A 23,283-nucleotide genomic window follows, 5' to 3' on the forward strand; every position below is an offset into this window, starting at 1 on the left:
CTGCATAAATATAATTTAGTACAATAACATTTTTATCCGACACACGAACAGTACCAGAAAGTTAAGTACCATATTGCATCACAATACTTTTCTGTAAGGAATTTACACAACAACTACTTTTGATTTTGTTTATATGCACGAAAGCACTTAAAACACCACCTGACAGGCCTGTGTTATCATCCATCATTTTTTGTATGAATATATTCCATGTTTCTGCTTGTGATATACGAGCTATCATGCGTAAAGGAAACACTATTAATGTGTGTTCCAGTCGGACGCTGCTGTAATGGATCACTTTCACTCGGCGTTGTCTCGACATAACAACAAAGCGCTTTCACAACTCACACAATTAATCAGGGCCATGGTTCATGTTTGTAATGGTCTGGATTTATCTCTGCCATAGCCGTCTGTCAGAAATGAAAATACTGGCTGATGCTCGACAGAAAGAAAAAAAAAAGTGTGCGTTTAGTCTGCATTCATTCGAAGAGAAGGCGGCGAGGATAAAAGAACATATTCCGGCCTTGACTGAAGTCTGTCGATGTGGCATCTCAATATCTGACCGCCAGCTTTTATATTCAGATGAATAGTGTTCATCCGAACCACATGGAGAATATTTGTCCGATGAAAGCCACATTCAGTGTTTTGAACTGTTTATATCGGTTAAAGAGGTTTAGCCAACTCCTTATTGCATGTACAGAATACAAAACTGAAATAAGCCTCTATTTTCAGCTCTAACTGCATAAAATGAAGCTAAAGGCCCGTAGGGTTTGTGAATGAAGACTCCGGAAAGGGCTGGGTGAAGGTCATGTGAAGGTCATTTCCTTCCGCAGGGGGAAGTGACCCGAAACCTCATGAATGAATTTGAGGAACACACAGGAAGAGATCCGATGCCCAGGGCAAAGTCACACTTGCTTGGAATGTAATAAGGAATGAGTCATTAGGAATGAGACGATGAATCTCAAACATCTGCCGGGTTAAATATATATATATATATATATATATGATACACCGATCTGGCATAACATTATGACCACCTTTCTAATATTGTGTTGGTCTCCCTTTTGTTGCCAAAAGAGCCCTTGACCCGTCGAGGCATGGACTACCTTACAGAAAAACCACATGAATTTCACATGTGCTTTTAACATGCTTTTACATGTTAAATTTCACATGTGCAAAATCACATGTACATGTGGTCACGTGTTTTTGCACATGTGAAGTTCATGTGTTTTTTCTGTAAGGGCTCCGCTAGACCCCTGAAGGTGTGCTTTGGTATCTGGCACCAAGATGTTAGCAGCAGCAGATCATTTGGATAATTTGCCTCCATAGATCGGACTTTGATCAGCACATCCCACAGATGCTCGATTGGATTGAGATCTGGGGCATTTGGAGGCCAAGTCGGACCCAGTCGTCTAACCATCACAATTTAGTCCTTGTCAAACGCGCTCAAATCCTTACACTTGCCCAGTTTTCCTGCTTCTAACACATCAACTATGCGATATATTAGGTAGCAAGTGAACATTTTGTCCACAAAGGTGCCGTGATGAAGAGATAATCAGTGTTATTCACTTCACCTGGTCATAATGTTATGCCTGATCGGTGTATATATACACTCTGACATCTCCTGTAGTTCATAACCCACAAGACAAGCAAAAGGAAAACATTTCATATCAAAAAGATTCTTTTTCATTTTATTTTTGGATTTATTTCTAAGGGAAAAAATATATAATTCAATAAATATTATGGCAACATCAACAAAAACAGACATACATGGACTTCAACACACAGAAGGCATTAAAAAAAAAAGTACAGACATCCTACATTGGGAAACATATTGTAGTTTTTTTTTTACAAGCACCTACACATTTCTCAACATTTACACACACCGAAATTTGTAATACTGCCTTATGTGAAAACAAATTTGAGAACTTTCTCTCGGACCCATTAAAAACAAAGAAAAAAAAAAGTGTTTTGCGCAAGTTTAAACAGAAAGTGCAACTATAAACATGCAGCAAAACGAGCTTTTGTTTTGAGAAACTTTAAGCACTACAACAGTGGAACGCGTATTCTCCCACGGCTCTGCAAGGCAATATACCGAGTCGAAACAAATTTGAGTTTTGAAGGAGAAAGAATGAGAATTAATTGTTTTTCCTCAATCCTCTCGTGTGTGTTCAGAAGCAGACTGCATAGTTTAGTAGAGAGAGGAGAGCATTTCTCTTCTTTTAATATGACCTTGAATTTGATTATCATTTGAACAATTGTGCTTAAACGATTTTTCACAGATGTCACAAAAGGCACAAATGTTAAGTAACATTTTACAGCGGACGACGGTTTACAATGAAAAGCTAGTTTTGTGCTTGTTTAACTATCATTCTTATGTGACATTCACATTGACAGAGATGAAATCTTGCTATGATATTGGTTTCTAGTAGGGGAGACCAGGGACAGTTGTAACACCTTGAATTTCTCCAATCAGAAACAATCTAGAGTGATGACACAAGTTATCGGAGTTCTCTACGAAAGATTGTTTTTGAGCTAAAAAATTACTTTTCTTTCTGATGTACTAATGCTAGAAGTCACCAAGTTTCATATCATTCTGATGAAGCTGTGATTTTTTAAATTTCTAAATGCGGTTCATAGGTTCAGTTTTTCATATGTGTGTGTGTATAAGTGTGTGTGTGTGTGTGTGTGTGAGTGGATGTGTCGATATCACACTCTTGATGTTTTAGAGTGTCACCCCTTCACTGCTGTGTACTTTTTTTCAGCATTGTGGCCGATTTGTAGATTGTACACACAAATATTCAGAGAATTTGTGTGTTTTTGCCGATTTCCCATTAATTTCCTATGGTCGGTCATTTATGACCGAAGACAATAAACGCTACTTTTTTTTTACACGACTAATTAGCATGCTCGAATCATGACCCCAATTTTTTTGTGTGTTTACATGCCTAATGCTAGAAAAGTCACCAAGTTTCATATCATTCCGATGAAGCTGTGATTTTTAACATTTCAAAACATAAAATTTTCCGGTCAGAAATGACCGAAGAGCACCAGAGGGTTAATATAAACCATACGTTTTTTTCCTCATTGTTGTCACTACTAGAGCAAGCTCCTGATTGGTTAACGCGGCGCGAATATCTGCAAAAATGTTTCTACTCGCGCGAATCACGCCTCAAACGGCCAATTCGCGTCTTTGCATTGACTTAACATGTAAATCACTCGCGCGAAACGGTCAATCAATTTTGCAACCTGTACATATTCCATAAAACCACTTAAATACATTGTTTCAGCAGTTGACAGATTGAAGTTTATGATATAATAAATTGGTTATTCCAGTATAAATGTTTTTTTGCTAAAAATTGCAAAAGGTGTTACAACGGTCAACTACGCGTTTCTACACAATGATCAATTAGTTTCTTCTTGTTTAGTAAGATTTCAACTGAAATGTGTTTTAAAAACATTTTTTGTGTCTTATATTTTCAAAATTGAGCGGAAATGCTTAAATTAGCATGCTAACTGCATTTTGCATTTCGTTTTGTTCCAGATTTGCATGAAGTTGAAACTGCATTGCAGTGTAAATGTTCTCTGCTGGCCTCAAATCACCAACCCTCATTGCAAATGTATGACTTCCAGATGTCTCTGTCAATGTGAACGCCCCTTCAGGGATAAAACCGAATGCAAATGAATACTAAACGATCAGGTCAATTCTCAAATGTTGTATTCGCGCGGCCTTTAAAGAAGTGTTCTTACAGAACCGTGAAAGAAACTCTCATTGATCCACCAAATACACATCCATCATGCACTCCAGAACGTCAAACATCGAGTCATCCGACTTGAAAACCTTCCAGTTCTTTGGTTTTTTCTTTTTCTGAATCCTAATGAACCGTGATGTGATTATGAGGAGTTCTAGAGAAAACAGTGCGAGTTCAAATATACCAGCGGCGTATCCATGGTGACGGTTTTAGCTGAGCTTAGCATTAGAAAACGAAAACCACACACACAAACTCGTGCTCTTGGTCTACAGAAGAAACAAAACAGACCGAGAAGGATCGAAGGAGGAAGTGATCTGTAACCACAGTGATACACGCTCGTCTCTTCCTCATTTAGACTCGAAAAGAAGGAAGCAAGAGTTCCAAGTGTCCAAATTTCGCCATTATGGAAGTCCTCCTCCCCTTCGCCGTTTGTTGCGCAATCGTTAAATACCAACCGAAACGTGCATCTTTTAAAAATAGCTGTGAACCAAAGCTCAGCGGAACTCTGGACTCAATGGTTATGTGATTCTACTTCCTCCTTCCTTTCCTGTAGCAGAAGGAACCCTCCGGAGAGGAAGCAGTTTCACATCCAGGAGCAGGAAGGAAGGCCTCCCATTGGCCCAGAGGGTGGTGACATCCTCCTGCTGAGTGGATACGTTTAAAAGAGATGGTCGGGGTTTACGTCCAACAAGTGGAACCCTCAGGGACATCGAGTAAACACTCCCGCTCTTTGCTCTTTGTCTATGGAGGCAATTCCAGACCTTTCTTGCTTCCACAGTCCACCCTCACCGTTTCCCAGAATGAATCTTTCCCCCCGGAGACCTTGCGCTACATGACCGTGCAACTCTTTGCTTTGTCTTTGCGCAGGTCTGTTGAAACGGCGGCAAGATCCGGTCGGCTAGGCATGTGCGATATGCGTTTGGTGGCGCGTGCCGATTTGTTGCGCTTGATGTTTTTGTTGTTCTTATTTACACAGGCCAACGTCGCGACGTGGAAAATGTCCCGCACGCTGTTCTCCGACTGCACCGCGGAGCATTCGATATAAGGTGCGGATATCTGCTTAGCCATAGCTGAACCCTAGAAGAGAAAGAAAAGGGACATAATGAGCTTTTAACACTTTAAGACCTAAGGGTATTTTTACAATTAATTTTCCGCCTGGTGTTATTTACTAAAAAAGCTTGTAAAACATCAACCCTGTTGTGCACAGACAATTGACACACCTCTTTTTTTTCAAGACAAGTTGCTCTGTCAGTATATTTGTGTTGCATTGATGTCACCTGAATGTAAAATAAGTTATGGGACCATAAAGACAAATGAAAACATAAAACGGAAATTGAATCACTCAAATATTTATTGAAAACACACACAAATAAATAAAAGCTAAGCATATTTCCTCTGGAAAACAGTTTGTTCAAGTCTTTAGAGTCCTGGAACTCAGGAATAAACATGATAACTTATACAGAACCAAAACTATTTACATTTTTCCAAAAAAAGTCCAGGCGCTTTTGGCCTCTTTGGATTTTGGATATTTACTGGTGCCAAGCCTCAAAACAGTTCCTATCAGGAACTTCTCCTCAAACTTTCTCCTCAAACATTTTTTCCTCAAACTTTCTCCACAAAACTACTAAAAACTGCAGCGCGTCTCTCTCTCTCTATCCTCAACACTAGCCGTGCGTCTCTCTCTCTATCCACAATAACAGAGCTGTGGTTCATGCGTAATGACGCACACCCTCATCCAAAATGGCAGCTAGCATCGCGCAAGCGGCAAAAATGACGGAAAATTTATAAATTATGGACATCAAGTGGATATATCTTGGATGTAAGCGTTTTGATTTATTGCTGAACAACTCCAAAAAGATTCACATGTTCCAGGCTGGATAGAAAACCTTCTGTAGGCTACAAAGACACCAAAGACACCACCGTGATGGCTAGCTTGTTAGCTTTCTGCTGGAAAAAACGGTAAGAAAATCGATAAAAGTTTCATGAAATAATATAGATATTTATCGGAGGTGCCGTGTGACGTCGTGGGCGATGCCGTCGGGCTCTGAGGGTTAATCAGCAACTCAGCTAACAACTCTGTCGTAATTTGTTCATGAAGTGCTACGATTACTGCAAGCAATTAATTAAGTTTAGCTTTGTGCACAGGAAGATTTAGCACTATCACCCAATGCACGGATTAGATTAGGAACCCAATCCATTGCAATGTTGCGGAGCTGCCTTTGCTGCTAAACGTAATTACTGGTAAAGTAATAAGATGGGCGTTAGATAACGAGGCAAATTAAAGATCTGGGGCCGGATTCACAAAACACTCTTAAGAATGAAATTATTAACTGCCAATTTCTTCTTAATTTCTGACTTAAGAAAAAATATAAGAATATTTTGTATTCCCCTAAACATTTTCTTAAAGGGTTAGTTCACCAAAAAATGAAAATTCTGTCATTAATTACTTACCCTCATGTCGTTGGACACCCGTCAGACCTCCGTTCATCTTCAGACACAAATGAAGATATTTTAGTGTAAATCTGATGCTCTGAAAGGCCTCCATTGGCTCAATGCACTTTACACTCTCAAGACCCTTAAAAGACACTAAAGACGTCGTTACAAAGTCCATCTCACTACAGCGGCTCTACAATAACTTTATGAATCGGCGAGAATAGTTTGTGCGCAAAAAAACCCTAAATAACGACCTATATAGTGATGACGATTTCAAAACACAGCCTCATGAAGCTTCGACGCGTTATGAATCAGTGAGTCGACTCATGATTCGGATCGCGTGTCAAACCGCCAAACTGCTGAATCGACTCACTGATTCATAACGCTTCAAAGCTTCATGATGCAGTGTTTTGAAATCGTCATCACTATATAAGTCGTTATTTAGGGTTTTTTTGCGCACAAAAACTATTCTCGCCGATTCATAAAGTTATTGTAGAACCGCTGTAGTGAGATGGACTTTGTAACGACGTCTTTAGTGTCTTTTAAGGGTCTTGAGAGTGTAAAGTGCATTGAGCCAATGGAGGCCTTTCAGAGCATCAGATTTACACTAAAATATCTTCATTTGTGTTCTGAAGATGAACGGAGGTCTGACGGGTGTCCAACGACATGAGGGTAAGTAATTAATGACAGAATTTTAATTTTTGGGTGAACTGACCCTTTAAGAAAATATTTGAGAACTTCTTAAGAATTTTCTCAACACTTAAGAAAATTCTCAAGATAAATTCTAAGAAGTTCGTAACTTCTTTCTTAAGAAGATTTTCGTGAATCCGGCCCCTGAAGTTGAGTGTCTCAATGCCGTCCAACCAAATTGCAGTTTATAAGAGAACCACCCACCTGATCATAGGACACCGGCGTCTGTCTGTGATTGGACAGCTCCACTAAAGTCGTGAGGTCCGTTCTAAGGTCTGACTTGCAACCCACGAGGAGCATCTTTGTGTTGGGACAGAATTCCTGGATCTCTCCTTTCCACTGTGAGGGAAAGACACAAAACCAACACGGAAAGATGAAACCAACTGGCCTTGATCCAGAGGACAAAAGACAAGAACAAGTGTTTCCTGTTCTCATTCTCTTAGCGGATCACGTTCCATCCCATCCCTTTTTTCATTAATCTTCCTTGCTAGAGGTGAGGCACATGCTTCCTGCGGGGGATAAAGCTTGCGCTGTAATGACTGCTTTTCAGGGTGTGTATCCTCCCAACAATGCTACAGGTGATCTGCATTCCTGTCCTTCCCAAACAAAGCATTTTTTTGTGTCGGTGTGGCATTGAATCGCCGGATTTAATCTGGCGGGAGACAGGCGGGTACAACACAGCCATACGATTGTTCACACAGGAACACGGACACCCTACATTCCCTCGTTCCCATGATCCTTTTGTGCTCACCTCTGGCTCCCAGAGGCCTCAGAGTCGCTGGAGACAGCACTAGCTGGGACTCACGTGTAGCCTGATCGTATTTCCGATTCTGCAACCCAGATTTCAACCGTTTTAAGACAAATCGGGCTGAACTTCCACTCACATGGTCTAGTTAATGCCAGCGTAATACTATCAAGGGGGGCCTAATCGAGTGAAACAGAGCCATGGGGCATTTCAGACACCTGACCCCAGGCTGAGAGTCTACAAGAAGACATCCAACCCTACCAAACAAAGGACGACTTTATTTGGATGCAACAAAGAGTGGGCAGATCACAAAGAACAACTTAGACTACTTAAGATAGTCAACTACTTAGACTATAAAACATTTTTCCTTTGTCAACAACATAAAATTAAGGTTGCATGTCTTTTTGGATCCTTAACATCAGATTGGTTGATAGCAATGTTGTTCAATCCCAAAAAACCAAACTCTAATCCTAAATTTTGATGAGTTGATGGGAATGTTCTTCAAGACCCCAACCCCTGTCCTAGAATCTGATTGGTTGATAGCAATGTCATTCAATCCCTGAATCCCAGCTCTAATCCTAAATTCTGATGAGTTGATGGGAATGTTCAAGACCCCAACCCCAGTCCTAGAATCTGATTGGTTGATAGAAATGTCGTTCAATCCCAAAAAACCAAACTCTAATCCTAAATTCTGACGGGTTGATGGGAATGTTCTTCAAGAACAAAACCCCAGTCCTAGAATCTGATTGGTTGATAGCAATGTTGTTCAATCCCTAAAAACCAAACTCTAATCTTAAATTCTGACGGGTTGATGGGAATGTTCTTTAAGACCAAAACCCCAGTCCTAGAATCTGATTGGTTGATAGCAATGTCATTCAATCCCTAAAAACCAAACTCTAATCTTAAATTCTGACGGGTTGATGGGAAAGTTCAAGACCCCAACCCCAGTCCTAGAATCTGATTGGTTGATAGCAATGTTGTCAATCCCTGAATCCCAACTCTAATCCTAAATTCTGACGGGTTGACGGGAAAGTTCAAGACCCCAACCCCAGTCCTAGAATCTGATTGGTTGATAGCAATGTTGTCAATCCCTGAATCCCAACTCTAATCCTAAATTCTGACGGGTTGACGGGAAAGTTCAAGACCCCAACCCCAGTCCTAGAATCTGATTGGTTGATAGCAATGTTGTCAATCCCTGAATCCCAACTCTAATCCTAAATTCTGACGGGTTGACGGGAATGTTCAAGACCCCAACCCCAGTCCTAGAAACTGATTGGTTGGTATCAATATCATTCCAGGAACAACAATGGATATTAATAAAGGAATATCCTAGTCGTTTAGTTCACATTAAGCATCTCAGTTCCTACATTGTGTAAAAATGTTCACCTTCTTTAGGACGCTGTCCAGGGTCTCCGGCCGGCTGATGTCAAAACATATGATGACGGCGTCCGAATCTGGATAGGAGAGCGGCCTGACGTTGTCATAATATGGGGAGCCTGTAACACAAAAAGGTGGATTGGTCAGGAAGAACAAGTTTGCTTGAACATTCGCACGCACAAATAACTAAAGGACAGTGGTTCTGTCTGGAGGGCTGTCAAAATATTACTTAACGTCATTTAACTTTCACTCGGTGACAGTACAGACGGTAATTTGAAAGCATTCATGAATTTTTAAACCACTGAAGCCCCTTTTCAGACACACTGAACATGAAACTTTTACACATAAATGCACGCTTTTGCCTTCCTGGAGGAATGAAAAGGCCTTTAAACAGAACACTTCCAGTTCATTATCACTGGTGCAATGCGGATTAGTTTAGCTTGTGGTAAATTATGATATGATTAACACAAGACTTGCACAAAAAACTCAAAGTATGAGCAATAAAAATACTGATGCTTGCCTTAGCAAACACAGCTAATAACTAGACCCTTGCCAGATGTAGCATTTCCCTCCTGGCTAAAACCGGAGATGTTTTTCTTTGTGAGGACGGTACAATCCAGGATTTACTCTGACAGAACGAAGCATTCCCACCCGCCGCTAACTCTGCCAGACACTGTATGTAAAATCCACACAGGACAAACACATTTATAACGTGCCAGATTCCAGGACAGAAGTGGTGTTTACGAGAGATGGAGGAAAGGGAGGGCTGTTTAGTTTGACAGAATGATAATTCACAGTGCCAGAAGTTTAGTAGAAAAATGTGAAGTTGAAAACACATGCAGCCGCAGGACTTTACAGCTCATATTCCAGCCACAGCTACAGGCCAAAAAACAAGAAAACAACTCGGACAACATTTCACTGTTTCACAAGAGACGCATTTGCTTTCGATTATGGTTTAATCAATTTATTCACTGATTTGTAATGTCAAGTAGTAACTATATCGGTATATCTAGATCTAATTATCAAAGTTATTTTAACACACACACACATGTTGGGTTTTCATGTTTTATGGGGACTTTCCATAGGCGTAATGGTTTTTATACCGTACATACCGTATATATTCTATCCCCCTACACTGCCCCTGCCCCTAAACCTACCCATCACACACACACACACACACACACACACACACACACACACACACACACACACACACACACACACACACACACACAGCCCCTAAACCTACCCATCACAGGAGACATTCTGCATTTTTACATTTTCAAAAAACATCACTTAGTCTGATTTATAAGATGTTTTCCTCATGGGGACCTAAAAATGTCCCCACAAGGATGAGGATTTCGGATATTGCCATCTTTGTGGGGACATTTTGTCCCCATAACGTAGGGATTACCAGTCCACACACACACACACACACACACACACACACACACACACACACACACACATCTAAACAGCTCACTAAACACATAATTTTATTTCTCTGTCCAGTGCACACATAAATCCAAACCCTGCTGAGTGTGTATCTGTATCTGTGTAAGTAATAGCTAACTGCAGTGACACACACACTTGTGGGAAACCATAGCTATAACAGCACACACTACATTCCTTAATACACACACACACACACACACACACACACACACACACACACACACAAGTGTGTATGTGTGTGAGGGATACTGACAGCTGATGGACTCAAATGCTTCTCTAAACATGTGGTAACTACGACCATGTAAAAGCACACGCATACACACACACACACACACACACACACACTTGGCCGTTGGCGTTTTTTTTGGCTTAGATCCCTCACTGTCTTCTTGATCTACATCAAAACAAAGCAATAAACAGACACAATTCTCCAACTCTGCAAAGTAAATATAAACCATATACAAAATCCCAACTATTACAAGCTTTTCTGTACTACAAGTACTCCACATCAGTTCCTCCTGAATTTAATTTCCTCCTTGACTAACAAGGTAAGAATCATTTCAGAGAACATAACGGCACTTTTTTTCCCCCGACGGCCCACCACACAATAGCCGCTTTGTGGAGTACGAGAGCAAACCTTTCCTCACAGGAATGTGAGGCATGTGGGCCTAAATCGCAGAGGTTAGAAATATGATCCGACCGACAATAGCTGACCAGCTTTGAGGAGAGGGTCTGAGAGAGCCTGTCCCGGCAGGAGCCCATTCAAATGATCCCGGGAACGTTTTTGTTTTCGGGGGTTAGTTGATAATGAGGTCTCCTCTTGCTGATAACGGTCAAGGGTTGGATTAAGGAGGTTAGATAACATCTTAGGTCAAGACTTTGAAAAAACATGCAATGGCTGAATGATACTCATTTACAAAATAAAATTAAGTGCAAAGAATGTAAAACAATATCAAACAAACACTTTACTTAGATTCATTTATGATTTAACTTCCAAATGCAACCCTCAAACGCTTTTTTTTTTTAGCTCTAAAGACAACATGAAAATCAATGTACCTTCTTAATAATGTCCCTGGTGTAACTCTGCAGCTTGTTTTCATTGTTTTTTCGAAATTAAACTAGATTTGTATATTTGTAATCGCAAAAAAAAGTTATATTTTTGTAATTTTTTTGTAAATGTAAAGACCTCTTCATACCAAAATTGAAATAATAAGCCTCAGGCTGAGGTAAAAATGTGCTGCCATTCTGGATAATGGAAGAATAGCACGCAGGAGAAAAGTTTTACCAATAAAAACATAAAATCGAGTAATATTTGCTCATGGTTTAACTGAATCATCAAAGGTCACCAGCAAGACATTAGTCAATAAAGGTAGATTAAATGCATAAAAATATTTGTTTTATTTAACATTTATATATTTGAGGTTTGCATAGTACTCCGATTTTGCATTTGACTGATTTTATTCATTTTGAGGAGTACAGAATCTTTATTGTGCAAGTGAGATGAATAAATTAGTAGTCTAGAACTACAATAACACATTTACACACACGCCTCTGCACTTACTCTCGATTTTTCTCAACATGAGGACAGGAGAGCTGTCAGTCAAATAAATGTGCAAAAGTAACTTGTGTTACTTTTTTGAAAAAGTAACTCAGATATTTTGTCGTAAATTTGAAAAGTAATGCGTTACTTTACTAGTTACTTGAAAAAGTAATCTGATTACGTAACTCAAGTTACTTGTAATGCGTTACCCCCAACACTGCGCGAGTGATGCGAAAAACAAAGTTATCCCGCGAGTAACAGGATGCGAATATATCCCTCTAGGATATTCAACTAGTAGAGATTCTCGACCATAAATGGCCACTTTTCAAGATCCAATCAAATCTCAATGAATACCAAACTATTTCCCAATAGCCGATTTCAGTGTAAAATACATCACATTGCAGAGTTTCTATGCGTTAGGCAAGTCCTTACTGTGCGTTCACACCAGACGCGACTTGGCAAATAAATCGTGCTATTCGCGCGTAGCTGGACACTTGAACATTGAGTTTACTCGCTTCATTCACGCTTGACATTTACTTCACAACAGACGGGAAATCGCGTCATGGGAGGAGCTTCTGCCAGCAGCTCGTCTCGTTACAAAATGGCTGACATGGATTGTTTTAAAATACGGCGAATAAGCTCAATTTACCGGCTTTAGCTAGCTTGTACTCAATAGGGTGAATTTCAGGGTGATTGGGACACTTTTTCCAAGTCATTTCAATGACAAAAAGTGTCCCAATCACCCTGAAATCACCCTATGTAGAGCTCAAATTGAGTAAAGAGCGTTTTTTACAACTTACCAGATTGTCCAACTCACTCACTTTCTTCCAAGCAAGATCCTTTTTATCCCTGTTTCTATAAAAGTATGAAGATGTATCGTACAGCTCCGGGTATCCGCATATGATTTTGTCACTGTTGTCACTACTAGAGCAAGCTCCAGATTGGTAAACGCGGTGCCAATCAGGATCAGAATCGCCTCAGTCGCGTCTTTGCATTGACTTAACATGTAAATCACTCGCGCGAAACGCTTCATTCGTTTCTGGTGTGAACGCCCCATTAGGCTTAGAGATTCACATTACATTTTTGCAAAGAAGTATCCATTCCAGCTTTCAGCAATCTGATCAAACATTTCAGCTGACATCTCACAAGGTCACCCAACCAAAGTTGCAAATTCAAAGACGCCATCCAATCGAAGTGTGTCATGACCGTGTATCTTTCACCGGCCCTAGGGGAGCAAAGAGATAGGACGCTTGAGGAACAATGGACTGAATGTGGCGCTTATCTGAAACAATATGCTTATTGCAAAAATGTACAACTCACAAAGGAACAAAACAATCCCAGAGCAGTGTGTGTATATATTGATTGACCATGGTCTGACTGGTGGATAAGGAACCTTTGAGACAGGCATGTCAAGATCCTGGCTTCATATCGGCAGGGGGTTTCTGGTCAATAAGTGTCTGGAAGAGCCGAGATGGGGGAAGGGGTCCGATTCCACAGAGGATCGGCTATTAGGGGATATACACACGCATGCTCATGGCCATCGAGAAGATCAGAGAGCACTCGGTCCCTCGTCTCCGGTGGTAGTGTTATCCTGACTTGGCTTCTTGTGTGTCGTATAACACACAATACATGCACATACACAATTGGGTTTCAGATTTAGAATGAGCCCTAGGATCAATATACTCAAGGAACCCAACATTCGTGCAGTGGACTGACAACAGCACTTTGAAATGGTGACAAAAGATTGTTCTGTTTTTCATAGCTGTGAACGGGAATCGTTTTAAAGGGTTAGTTCATCCAAAAATGAAAATTCTGTCATTAATTCCTCACCCTCATGTCGTTCGACACCCGTCAGACCTCCGTTCATCTCCGGAACACAAATGAAGATATTTTTGTTGAAAGCTGATGCTGAGAAAGGCTTCAGATAGGCCTCCATTGGCATTCAGTACATTCACACTCACAAGACCCATAAAAGGCACTTAAAACATCATTACAAAGTCCATCTCACCACAGTGACTCTACAATAATTTTACGATGCGACGACAATAGTTTTTGTGCGCAAAAAATCTAAATAACACCTTTATCCAACTTGTTCTTGTCTTCCGTGTGTGTCTCCACGACGCATGCGCGAGAATATGACGCAGATCCGGCGTTCGGACACATGACCCAGAAGAGATTTGTTTACGAGCAGAGGAAGACGCGCGTGTCTAAGCTGTTGAATTCTACATTGATCGCGCTTTAGGTCTCGGCGTAGTGCTCAAAATGGGGTTAAAGTGTGCATTTCATGGATTCCCGAACGCCGGCGCTACGTCATATTCTCGCGCATGCGTTGTGGAGGCACACACGGAAGACGTTTTTAGTGCCTTTTATGGGTCTTGTGAGTGTAAATGTACTGAATGCCAATGGAGGCCTATCTGAAGCCTTTCTCAGCCATCAGCTTTCAACTAAAATATCTTCATTTGTGTTCCGAAGATGAACGGAGGTCTGACGGGTGTCGAACGACATGAGGGTGAGGAATTAATGACGGAATTTTCATTTTTGGGTGAACTAACCCTTTAACAAACACAAGAATGGACAACAGTCCGTTCACACCGAACGCAAATTGAGCATCTGGAGCGAGTGATTTCCATCATGTCAATGTAAAGACGCCTCATTCGCACCTCATTCGCACGCCCGGGTTGGAAAATCTAAACTTTGGCGTCTATTCGCGTCGCATTAACCAATCAGGAGCCTGCTTGCTGCGGTCACGTGGTGAAGTGACAAGTCAATAGCAGATGAGAAACCCACATAATTTAAAAATACTACTGTTTATTGTGTCACAAGATGCAGTTTTAAGACTTTTTCAGGTGAGAATGTAGTTGTTTAAAGCTCAAATCTGTGGTTTATTTATAAAGAGAGCGCCTATTTAAAAAATTTAATCTTGTGTTTTTGGAGTTGTGAGCTCCAGTGGATCAGCGGTGCTCAGCGCTCATTAACCCCGGCGAGAGCAGCCTTTCCTCGGCCAGTCCTTCTGCCGTCTGCCGCTGGCTCTGATGGCCTGTAGTGGTTAAACATGACATATAATTCGTCTTGTGTAGATCTAACGGCCGATCTTTGCTCTCATGAATCGATCATTTGTTGCCTACAAAATCGTTTTGACTGAGGGCAAAGAGAAGTTTCATAACTTAATTTTTTTTAGGATATTTAACTTTACCGTTGTACTAGCGCCAACTTTGTGTGACTGAATTGTTAGCTTTATTTATTGTATAGCTTCTTATACCTTTTACTTTTATAATGGCTATTATTAAATCACACATAAACTGACATTTAACAAAAAGAGACTGGGTTGTATTTTATGTCATATTTCATTTTATTACAGTGATAATCATATACATGCTCATATTAATGCGTTTAATATTTGTTTTTAAATGTAAACGAAAAGAGGCATGGTTGCGTTTAATATTTGTTTTTAAATGTAAACGAAAAGAGGCATGGTTGCGTTTTATATTTCGTTTGTTATAAATATACATGCAGTGAAGATAATCAAGATGTGCGTTGCCTGAACCACATTTGTGTGGCTATTAATGTTTAATATTATTTTTTTATGAAAATGAAAAGAGGCAGAGTGGTGTTTTATGAAAGGGGTTTTCAAACCTCAATTTCAGAGAATAAAAAAACGAAGCAAATCGAAGGATCTTTCTTGCCGTATACATACTTCCAGAATTGTATATGTTTGCTTTGTATCTTTCTAGTGAGTTTTTCTCACTATAGTCCTTTATCTCGCTCTCTGCGGTTGTAAGGCGGTTTTCTTAACACAGTCTGTGAGCGGCTTACACACATTTATGGCGAAAGTTGCTTATACAAATCATTTTTAATTGTACATCCAATATGTATTCATAATGTATTCATAACACTTACTATTTATCTAACAGTTTAATTGTTTTTTCATACATAAAAATACATAAATGAATTTTAGGAAGGGGGTTCCTCATAAAGGTTCATCATATTTGGGGGTCCTTGGCATCATAAAGTTTGAAAACCCCTGTTTTGTGACATATTTCTCCTGGAGCGCCTTGAACGCACGTCTATTTTGCTTCAAACGCTCAATTTATACACAGCAAAATGGGCGCAGCAAAGTGGATTCGAAATGTTCAAGCATCCAACTAGACGTGAATTTGACGCTCTATTCTCGTTCGGTGTGAACGCAGCATAAAAGATGTTGAGCTCAATCAAAACTAAAACACATTTGTATTCCCCTCTTTTGTACTCGACACAAAAACCCTTGGTCGTACGTTCTCGAAAGCGAACTGTTTGCATTCGGGACGCTTGTATTCTACTGTATCAATGGGTCCATGGCGGATCAGTGACGGATATTGCCAGCTGAATGGTGAATGGGGTCGTGACTCAACAGCTGATTTGTGGACAATGACAGGAGCAGCCTGTATCTTGGTTGATGGGGGTGGCAGCTGTTGGAAACAAAGCAACAAAAAGAGGAGATGCCAAGAAACTATCCGTTCTAGGAGCAACCCCCGAATTCATCGACTATTCAGAAACACTCAAAGAAATAAATGTAAGATTATATGAGGGCAAACACACAAGGTTGCCTAGTCCGCATCTTTCTCTCATTACCAGGAATGTGCTCAGGTGGGTTTGGAACTTGTTAAATCCTGGACTTTTTTTTGAGAGGAAAGACCGCACACACACTGGGGAGACCTTGGAGCTTGGCTCTGACACAATAACTTACACCGTAATGAACAGCAGACTGGAAGCCTGACACAAGCAACTAACTACATATCCAAACGTCAGTACCAGACATCTGTCAGCCCAACACACCTACATCACAAACCAAACATTGAATTATCAGATATAGCTCTAGTTTGAGCTTTAAAATTAAAAAAAATTCAGGATTTCAGTAAAAAATCCCGGTTTCACAAACAGGGCTTAGATTAAGCCAGGGTTATGCCTTAGGTTAATTTTTATAAACATGCCTTAGAAAAAAAAAAACATTGCTGTGCATCTTGAGACAAAACAATGGCACTGGTAAAGTTGTTAAACCAGCTCAATAACGCATTTCTAGGACTAGGCTTAAGCTTGTCTGTGAAACCGGAGGTAGATTTAGCACTTGGCTCAAAATATAGGCAAGTACTTCTAATTTAGGACAGACTCTGATTCTGGATTGAGCACATGACTCCAAATGTTGGATTTTTCTCTCAAGATTGTAGCACATTCCTCTAGTTTAGGCAATAGCTCAAAACGTCACATTTAGATTTATAATATAGATTCACATTTAACACGATTCATATTCAGAAAATGTGCTCAGTTCTCTAGATCTGATTCTACTATGCAATACATGCTGTACCTACCTACATCACAAACCAAACTCAACCACAACACATTGAATTATCATCAGATATAGCTTTAGTTTGAGCTTTAAAATGACTCAAATTTTTCTGAATTTAAGTAAAAACTCCCGGTTTCACAAACAGGGCTTAGATTAAGCCAGGGTTACGCCTTAGGTTAACTAGGACATTTTATAAACATGCCTTAGAAAAAAAAACATTACTGCTGTGCATCTTGAGACAAAACAATGGCACTGGTAAAGTTGTTTTCAGTTAAACCAGCTCAATAACGCATTTCTACGACTAGGCTTAAGCTTGTCTGTGAAACCGGAGGTAGATTTAGCACTTGGCTCAAAATATAGGCAAGTACTTCTAATTTAGGACAGACTCACTGCAAAAAATGCTCTTCTTACTTAGTAATTTTGTCTTGTTTCTAGTCTAAATATCTAAAAAATTCTTAATTCAAGATGCATTTACTAGATAAGATATTTGTTCTTGTTTTCTTGAAAATTAAATCTAAATGAAGTGAGTTTTTGCTTAAAACAAGTAAAATGATCTGCCAATAGGATGTTTCTGATTGAAATCTTGTTTCGATCCCAAACAGAAATAAGATTTTTTTGACAGATAATTTTGCTTGTTTTAAGCAAAAACTCACTTCATTTTGATTTTTTTCCCCCAGAAAACAGGAAAAAAATATCTTAAGTCATTTTACTTATCTAGTAAATGCATCATGATTTAAGAATTTTTAGATATTTGGACTGGAAACAAGAAAAAAATACTAAGTAAGAAGAGCATTTTTTGCAGTGCTCTGATTCTGGATTGAGCACATGACTCCAGATGTTGGATTTTTCTCTCAAGATTGTAGCACATTCCTCTAGTTTTTAGGGAATAGCTCAAAACGTCACATTTAGATTTATAATATAGATTAGCACGATTCATATTCAGAAAATTCGCTCAGTTCTCTAGATCTGATTCTACTATGCGATACTAGCATGAATGTCCTTTTTTTTTGCCAAGGCTGGTTTGGTGCTGGGCTAGCTAATGAACTAGCATAGCCATGCGGTTCACAAGCCTAGACTCTAGCATACCAGCTTGCAAAACACAACATAAGCTAGTGACCAGCTGGGCTAGCCTTTCAGCAGGTCAGATTGGCACATGGTTCTTGATTTAGGAAAGTACTGGCCACATGGTTTTGGATGCAAGAACGGACTCTAAATTTGCACATGGCTGATTTGGTGTTGGTCGACCCTCACCAGGCTGCAAAATCTACAGTGGCTGGTAAAGTTGATCCTGAAGAAGAAGCTTGGTGGCTTTATTTCAGACCACACACACCGCACCACACAACTTAAAGGTTCAAATCAGGTCTGAATGCAGTTTACCCCAGATCATAGCTAAGCTCCAAAGAGGCCAGCGTCTGGCTGGATGCTTTACAGGGCCTGTGATTACCTCCAGACATCAGGTCTGATCTCTCCTGGGCACAAGCTCTGGAAGCGCACCAACACCCTCCATTCAGACGGACCCTTCTCTAATTTTCGTTTTGTTAAACGTGTGAATTGCAGCACGACCCCAGCTGTGGCAGCAGTTTTAGTTTCATTTGTTTAAAACATCACGTTCCCCGTGATGCCATCCTAACATTCCTTAAAAGTGAGGTGTCCATGGATCATATTCCACAGATGGGTGGGGTGAGAGTGTATTAGCAGGGTGTGTGTGTGTGTGTGTGTGTGTGTGTGAGAGAGAGTAAACGCTTGGCAGGCTGTCGTACTGACTCAACAACCAAGAATCGCTCAGCCGTTCAGAATAAGAAAGAAAAGCTATTAAACAAATCCAGATTTCTCTCCAGGCGTAAACGTAAGCGCTAACAATCACATCAACACACTGATGCATCAAAATGATGAAATGTTCACCGGCTTTATAAAGAGACACAACAAGTCTGGACATGTCTCGAACCAACATCTCGTAAAATTAACTAAATGGACATAAAAACACAACTTCTGAGGGGAATACGATCACAGCAGAGGGCAAAAATTGTAAAAAGGCCAAACAATTTTCAAGGTATTATTGCATATTTACTCTGTGTATCAATATTGCTGTGGTCTTTAAAGGATGTCTGCGATGCTACTAAATGTAATCCGAAAAATTATTGTTTGATCTCAAGCACATTTGTCACCGTCATTTTTTCAGGTTTCTCAAAAAACTGAACCTATAATTGAATATATGCTATTTATTGATAATGTCACTCAAAAAGGTTATGACAGAAGATGACTATTGACATACTAATAACAAACGATATATTAACTTGCGCAACTAAAATTAAACAAGCTAAAGTTCAGCATTAATACAAGGATATGGTAATATATGCATATTATTATAGGCCAGGCTTAACACACAACACTCAATTTGATCAAATACAGGATGTAAACCTGCTCTGGTATTCACCAAAGGGTCTTGAGAAGGGTTGAAGCAACATATATTCGCACTTTATAATGTTTGTAATGGTACAGGACTAAACCTGATTTAAGACTCACCTGAGGTGTCCCACAGGCTGAGCTCTATTCTCTGCTTGTCAATCTCAAAACTTGCTGTGTAATTCTCAAACACAGTGGGCACGTAATTCTAGGATAGAGAAACATGGGAGAAATGTGTGAATATGACCATTTAAACGCAATGGAAATGAAAGCGCACGCTCAAATCCAAGTTGCGCACCCGCTGGATTTTACGCATCTCACCTCTGGGAAACAGTCCTTGGCAAAAACGTGGAGCAGAGCGGTTTTCCCACACTGGCTATCCCCCACGACCACGATCTTACATTTGAGGCTCTGACTCGGATCCATTCCGGGCTGAAGGGACAGTTTCTGTATAGATCTTCTCTCCTTCATTGATTGTCTTTACGCGCAAGTCCGCGGAGGAGCTCACCGTAGAAGACGCACAGCTTTCTGTAATCTCTCTGGAAAGGTGCGGGTTCCCTCAGTCCGTGTCCTGATCTCTCTCTCTCTCCCTCTCTTCCTCTTTCTCGCTCTCCTGCAGGGATATACATCAACTGCTTGAACTACACTTTTTGGGTATGTGCCGTGTTTTATACGCGCCTGGTAAACCAATGGCTGTCCTTGAGGACGTCCTGAGATCCTCCCCTTTCCTTCAGCAGGGAGAGGGAAAGAGCGCGCCCTGCAGGCCTGAAGAAGTAGGACTTTACTTGTGCTGATCCCCAATGACAAAAATGCTTGATTTTTAGCAAGTTCTCATTCGCTTCGGTACTATTTTCACAAGCAAGGTGTGCATTTTCAAAACTCTTAGTAGCCTACTAATATCAGAACATCTCAAAAGTGCACTTTTTTTTAAACATTTCAGCATATTTTCAATTGTGTGAGAACAACACACAAAACCCCAACGTATCCTTTTCACTACACTCTAAAAAATGCTGGGTTAAAAATAATCTAAATTGGGTTGAAAATGGACTAACCCAGTAATTGGGTTGTTTTAACCCAGCGATTGGGTTGTTTTAACCCAGCGATTGAGTTGTTTTAACCCAGCGATTGAGTTGTTTTAACCCATAAATTGGGTTGTTTTAACCCAGCGATTGGGTTGTTTTAACCCAGCGATTGAGTTGTTTTAACCCATAAATTGGGTTGTTTTAACCCAGAAATTGGGTTGTTTTAACCCAGCGATTAGGTTGTTTTTACCCAGAAATTGGGTTGTTTTAACCCAGAAATTGGGTTGTTTTAACCCAGCGATTAGGTTGTTTTAACCCAGAAATTGGGTTGTTTTAACCCAGCAATTGAGTTGTTTTAACCCATAAATTGGGTTGTTTTAACCCAGCGATTGGGTTGTTTTAACCCAGCGATTGAGTTGTTTTAACCCAGCGATTGAGTTGTTTTAACCCATAAATTGGGTTGTTTTAACCCAGCGATTGGGTTGTTTTAACCCAGCGATTGAGTTGTTTTAACCCATAAATTGGGTTGTTTTAACCCAGCGATTAGGTTGTTTTTACCCAGAAATTGGGTTGTTTTAACCCAGAAATTGGGTTGTTTTAACCCAGCGATTAGGTTGTTTTTACCCAGAAATTGGGTTGTTTTAACCCAGAAATTGGGTTGTTTTAACCCAGAAATTGGGTTGTTTTAACCCAGCGATTAGGTTGTTTTAACCCAGAAATTGGGTTGTTTTAAGCAAACATTTAACCCAACCGCTGGGTTAAAACAACCCAATTGCTGGGTTAGTACATTTTCAACCCAACTTGGGTTATTATTAACCCAGCATTTTTTAGAGTGTACACAAAATACGTGTTTCATCTTTATAAATCTTTCATTCACAATAAGTGCCTTTCATAAAGCTCTTACTTTTGATTTGCATCTTCTCGTTCAGTTTAATACACTCAAAAAATGCTGGGTTAAAAATAACCTTAGTTGGGTTGAAAATGGACTAACCCAGCAATTGAGTTGTTTTAACCCAGCAATTGAGTTGTTTTAACCCAGAAATTGGGTTGTTTTAACCCAGCGATTGGGTTGTTTTAACCCAGAAATTGGGTTGTTTTAACCCATCGATTGGGTTGTTTTAACCCAGCGATTGGGTTGTTTTAATCCAGAAATTTAGTTGTTTTAACCCAGAAATTGGGTTGTTTTAACCCAGCGATTGGGTTGTTTTAACCCAGCGATTGGGTTGTTTTAACCCAGAAATTGGGTTGTTTTAACCCAGCGATTGGGTTGTTTAACCCAGAAATTGGGTTGTTTTAAGCAAACATTTAACCCAACCACTGGGTTAAAACAACCCAATTGCTGGGTTAGTCCATTTTCAACCCAACTTGGGTTATTTTTAACCCAGCATTTTTTAGAGTGTACACAAAATACGTGTTTCATCTTTATAAATGTTTCATTCACAGTAAGTGCCTTTCATAAAGCTCTTACTTTTGATTTGCATCTTCTCGTTCAGTTTAATACACTCAAAAAATGCTGGATTAACAATAACCCAAGTTGGGTTGAAAATGGACAAAACCAGCAATTGGGTTGTTTTAACCTAGCGGTTGGGTTCAATGTTTGCTTAAAACAACCCAAATTCTGGGTTAGTCCATTTTCAACCCAACTTGGGTTATTTTTAACACAGCATTTTTTAGAGTGTACATTTGTCTATTGTTTAATCCACTGATCTTAATGGTTAATCAATGAATCCTTTAGTAAACCAATCAATTTCTATAGATATTGATTATATAGAAATAGTTTCTACTTTGTTTGCAATTTCCGATAGGGATAACCTTATGGAATTAATTCATAATTTTTTTTACATTATAAGCGTGGGTGGCCTTGTAAGCTTATGGGGACAAAATGTTCCTATAAAGATGGCAATCTCCTAAACCCTTGTCCTTGCGGGGACATTTTTTGGTCCCCATGAGGAAAAAAGCTTATAAAAAAATCACATAGTATTAAAAATGCAGAAAGCTTTGTTTGATGGGTAGGTTTAGTGTAAGGGGAAAGAATATACAGTATAGAAATCATTACGACTCTGTATACACTGTGTGTGTGTGTGTGTGTGTGTGTGTGTGTGTGTGTGTGTGTGTGTGTGTCTGTGTGTGTGTGTGTGTGTGTGTGTGTCTGTGTGTGTCTGTGTGTGTCTGTGTGTGTCTGTGTGTGTCTGTGTGTGTCTGTGTGTGTCTGTGTGTGTCTGTGTGTGTCTGTGTGTGTGTGTCTGTGTGTGTCTGTGTGTGTCTGTGTGTGTCTGTGTGTGTCTGTGTGTAGAGTAGAATAGGGATGCATAAGAGATTGTAACGTACTGCTCCAAGAGACCAGGGTTGAGAATCCAAACGCAGCTTTAATGAAAGGGTAATCCACACTCGTCGTCAACAAACAGGCAAGAGATCATAAAAGGTAATAAGTCCAATCAGCCAAACAAGACAGAAGAGACGGGCAAACGGGTAATACACGGAACAGGCAAGAAATCCAGAACCAAGAGGCAAGAACCCAGGGAAACCGCTCAGAAATGCAGTTGTTAACA

General features: G+C 40.0%; 1 protein-coding gene across 2 annotated transcripts; it reads right to left on the reverse strand.

Annotated features, from left to right (window-relative positions):
- Positions 1-1,663: 1,663 nt before the first annotated feature.
- Positions 1,664-20,355, reverse strand: rnd3a (Rho family GTPase 3a). Of its 2 annotated transcripts, XM_079808172.1 has the most exons (6): positions 20,034-20,355; positions 19,833-19,920; positions 9,004-9,113; positions 7,077-7,211; positions 4,970-5,026; positions 1,665-4,826 (listed from the first exon to the last, which is right to left on the reverse strand). In XM_079808172.1, exons 1-6 carry the CDS (start codon positions 20,181-20,183, stop codon positions 4,578-4,580), a joined length of 789 nt encoding a protein of 262 aa, XP_079664298.1. In that variant the 5' UTR covers positions 20,184-20,355; the 3' UTR covers positions 1,665-4,577. The 2 variants fall into 2 exon arrangements, with proteins under 2 accessions (XP_079664299.1, XP_079664298.1); XM_079808173.1 differs by lacking the exon at positions 4,970-5,026 and having other exon boundaries at positions 1,664-4,826.
- Between the last annotated feature and the right edge of the window lie 2,928 nt (positions 20,356-23,283).

This window comes from Gobio gobio (assembly GCF_949357685.1).
Source record: "Gobio gobio genome assembly, chromosome: 24".
Classification (NCBI taxonomy): Eukaryota; Metazoa; Chordata; class Actinopteri; order Cypriniformes; family Gobionidae; genus Gobio; species Gobio gobio.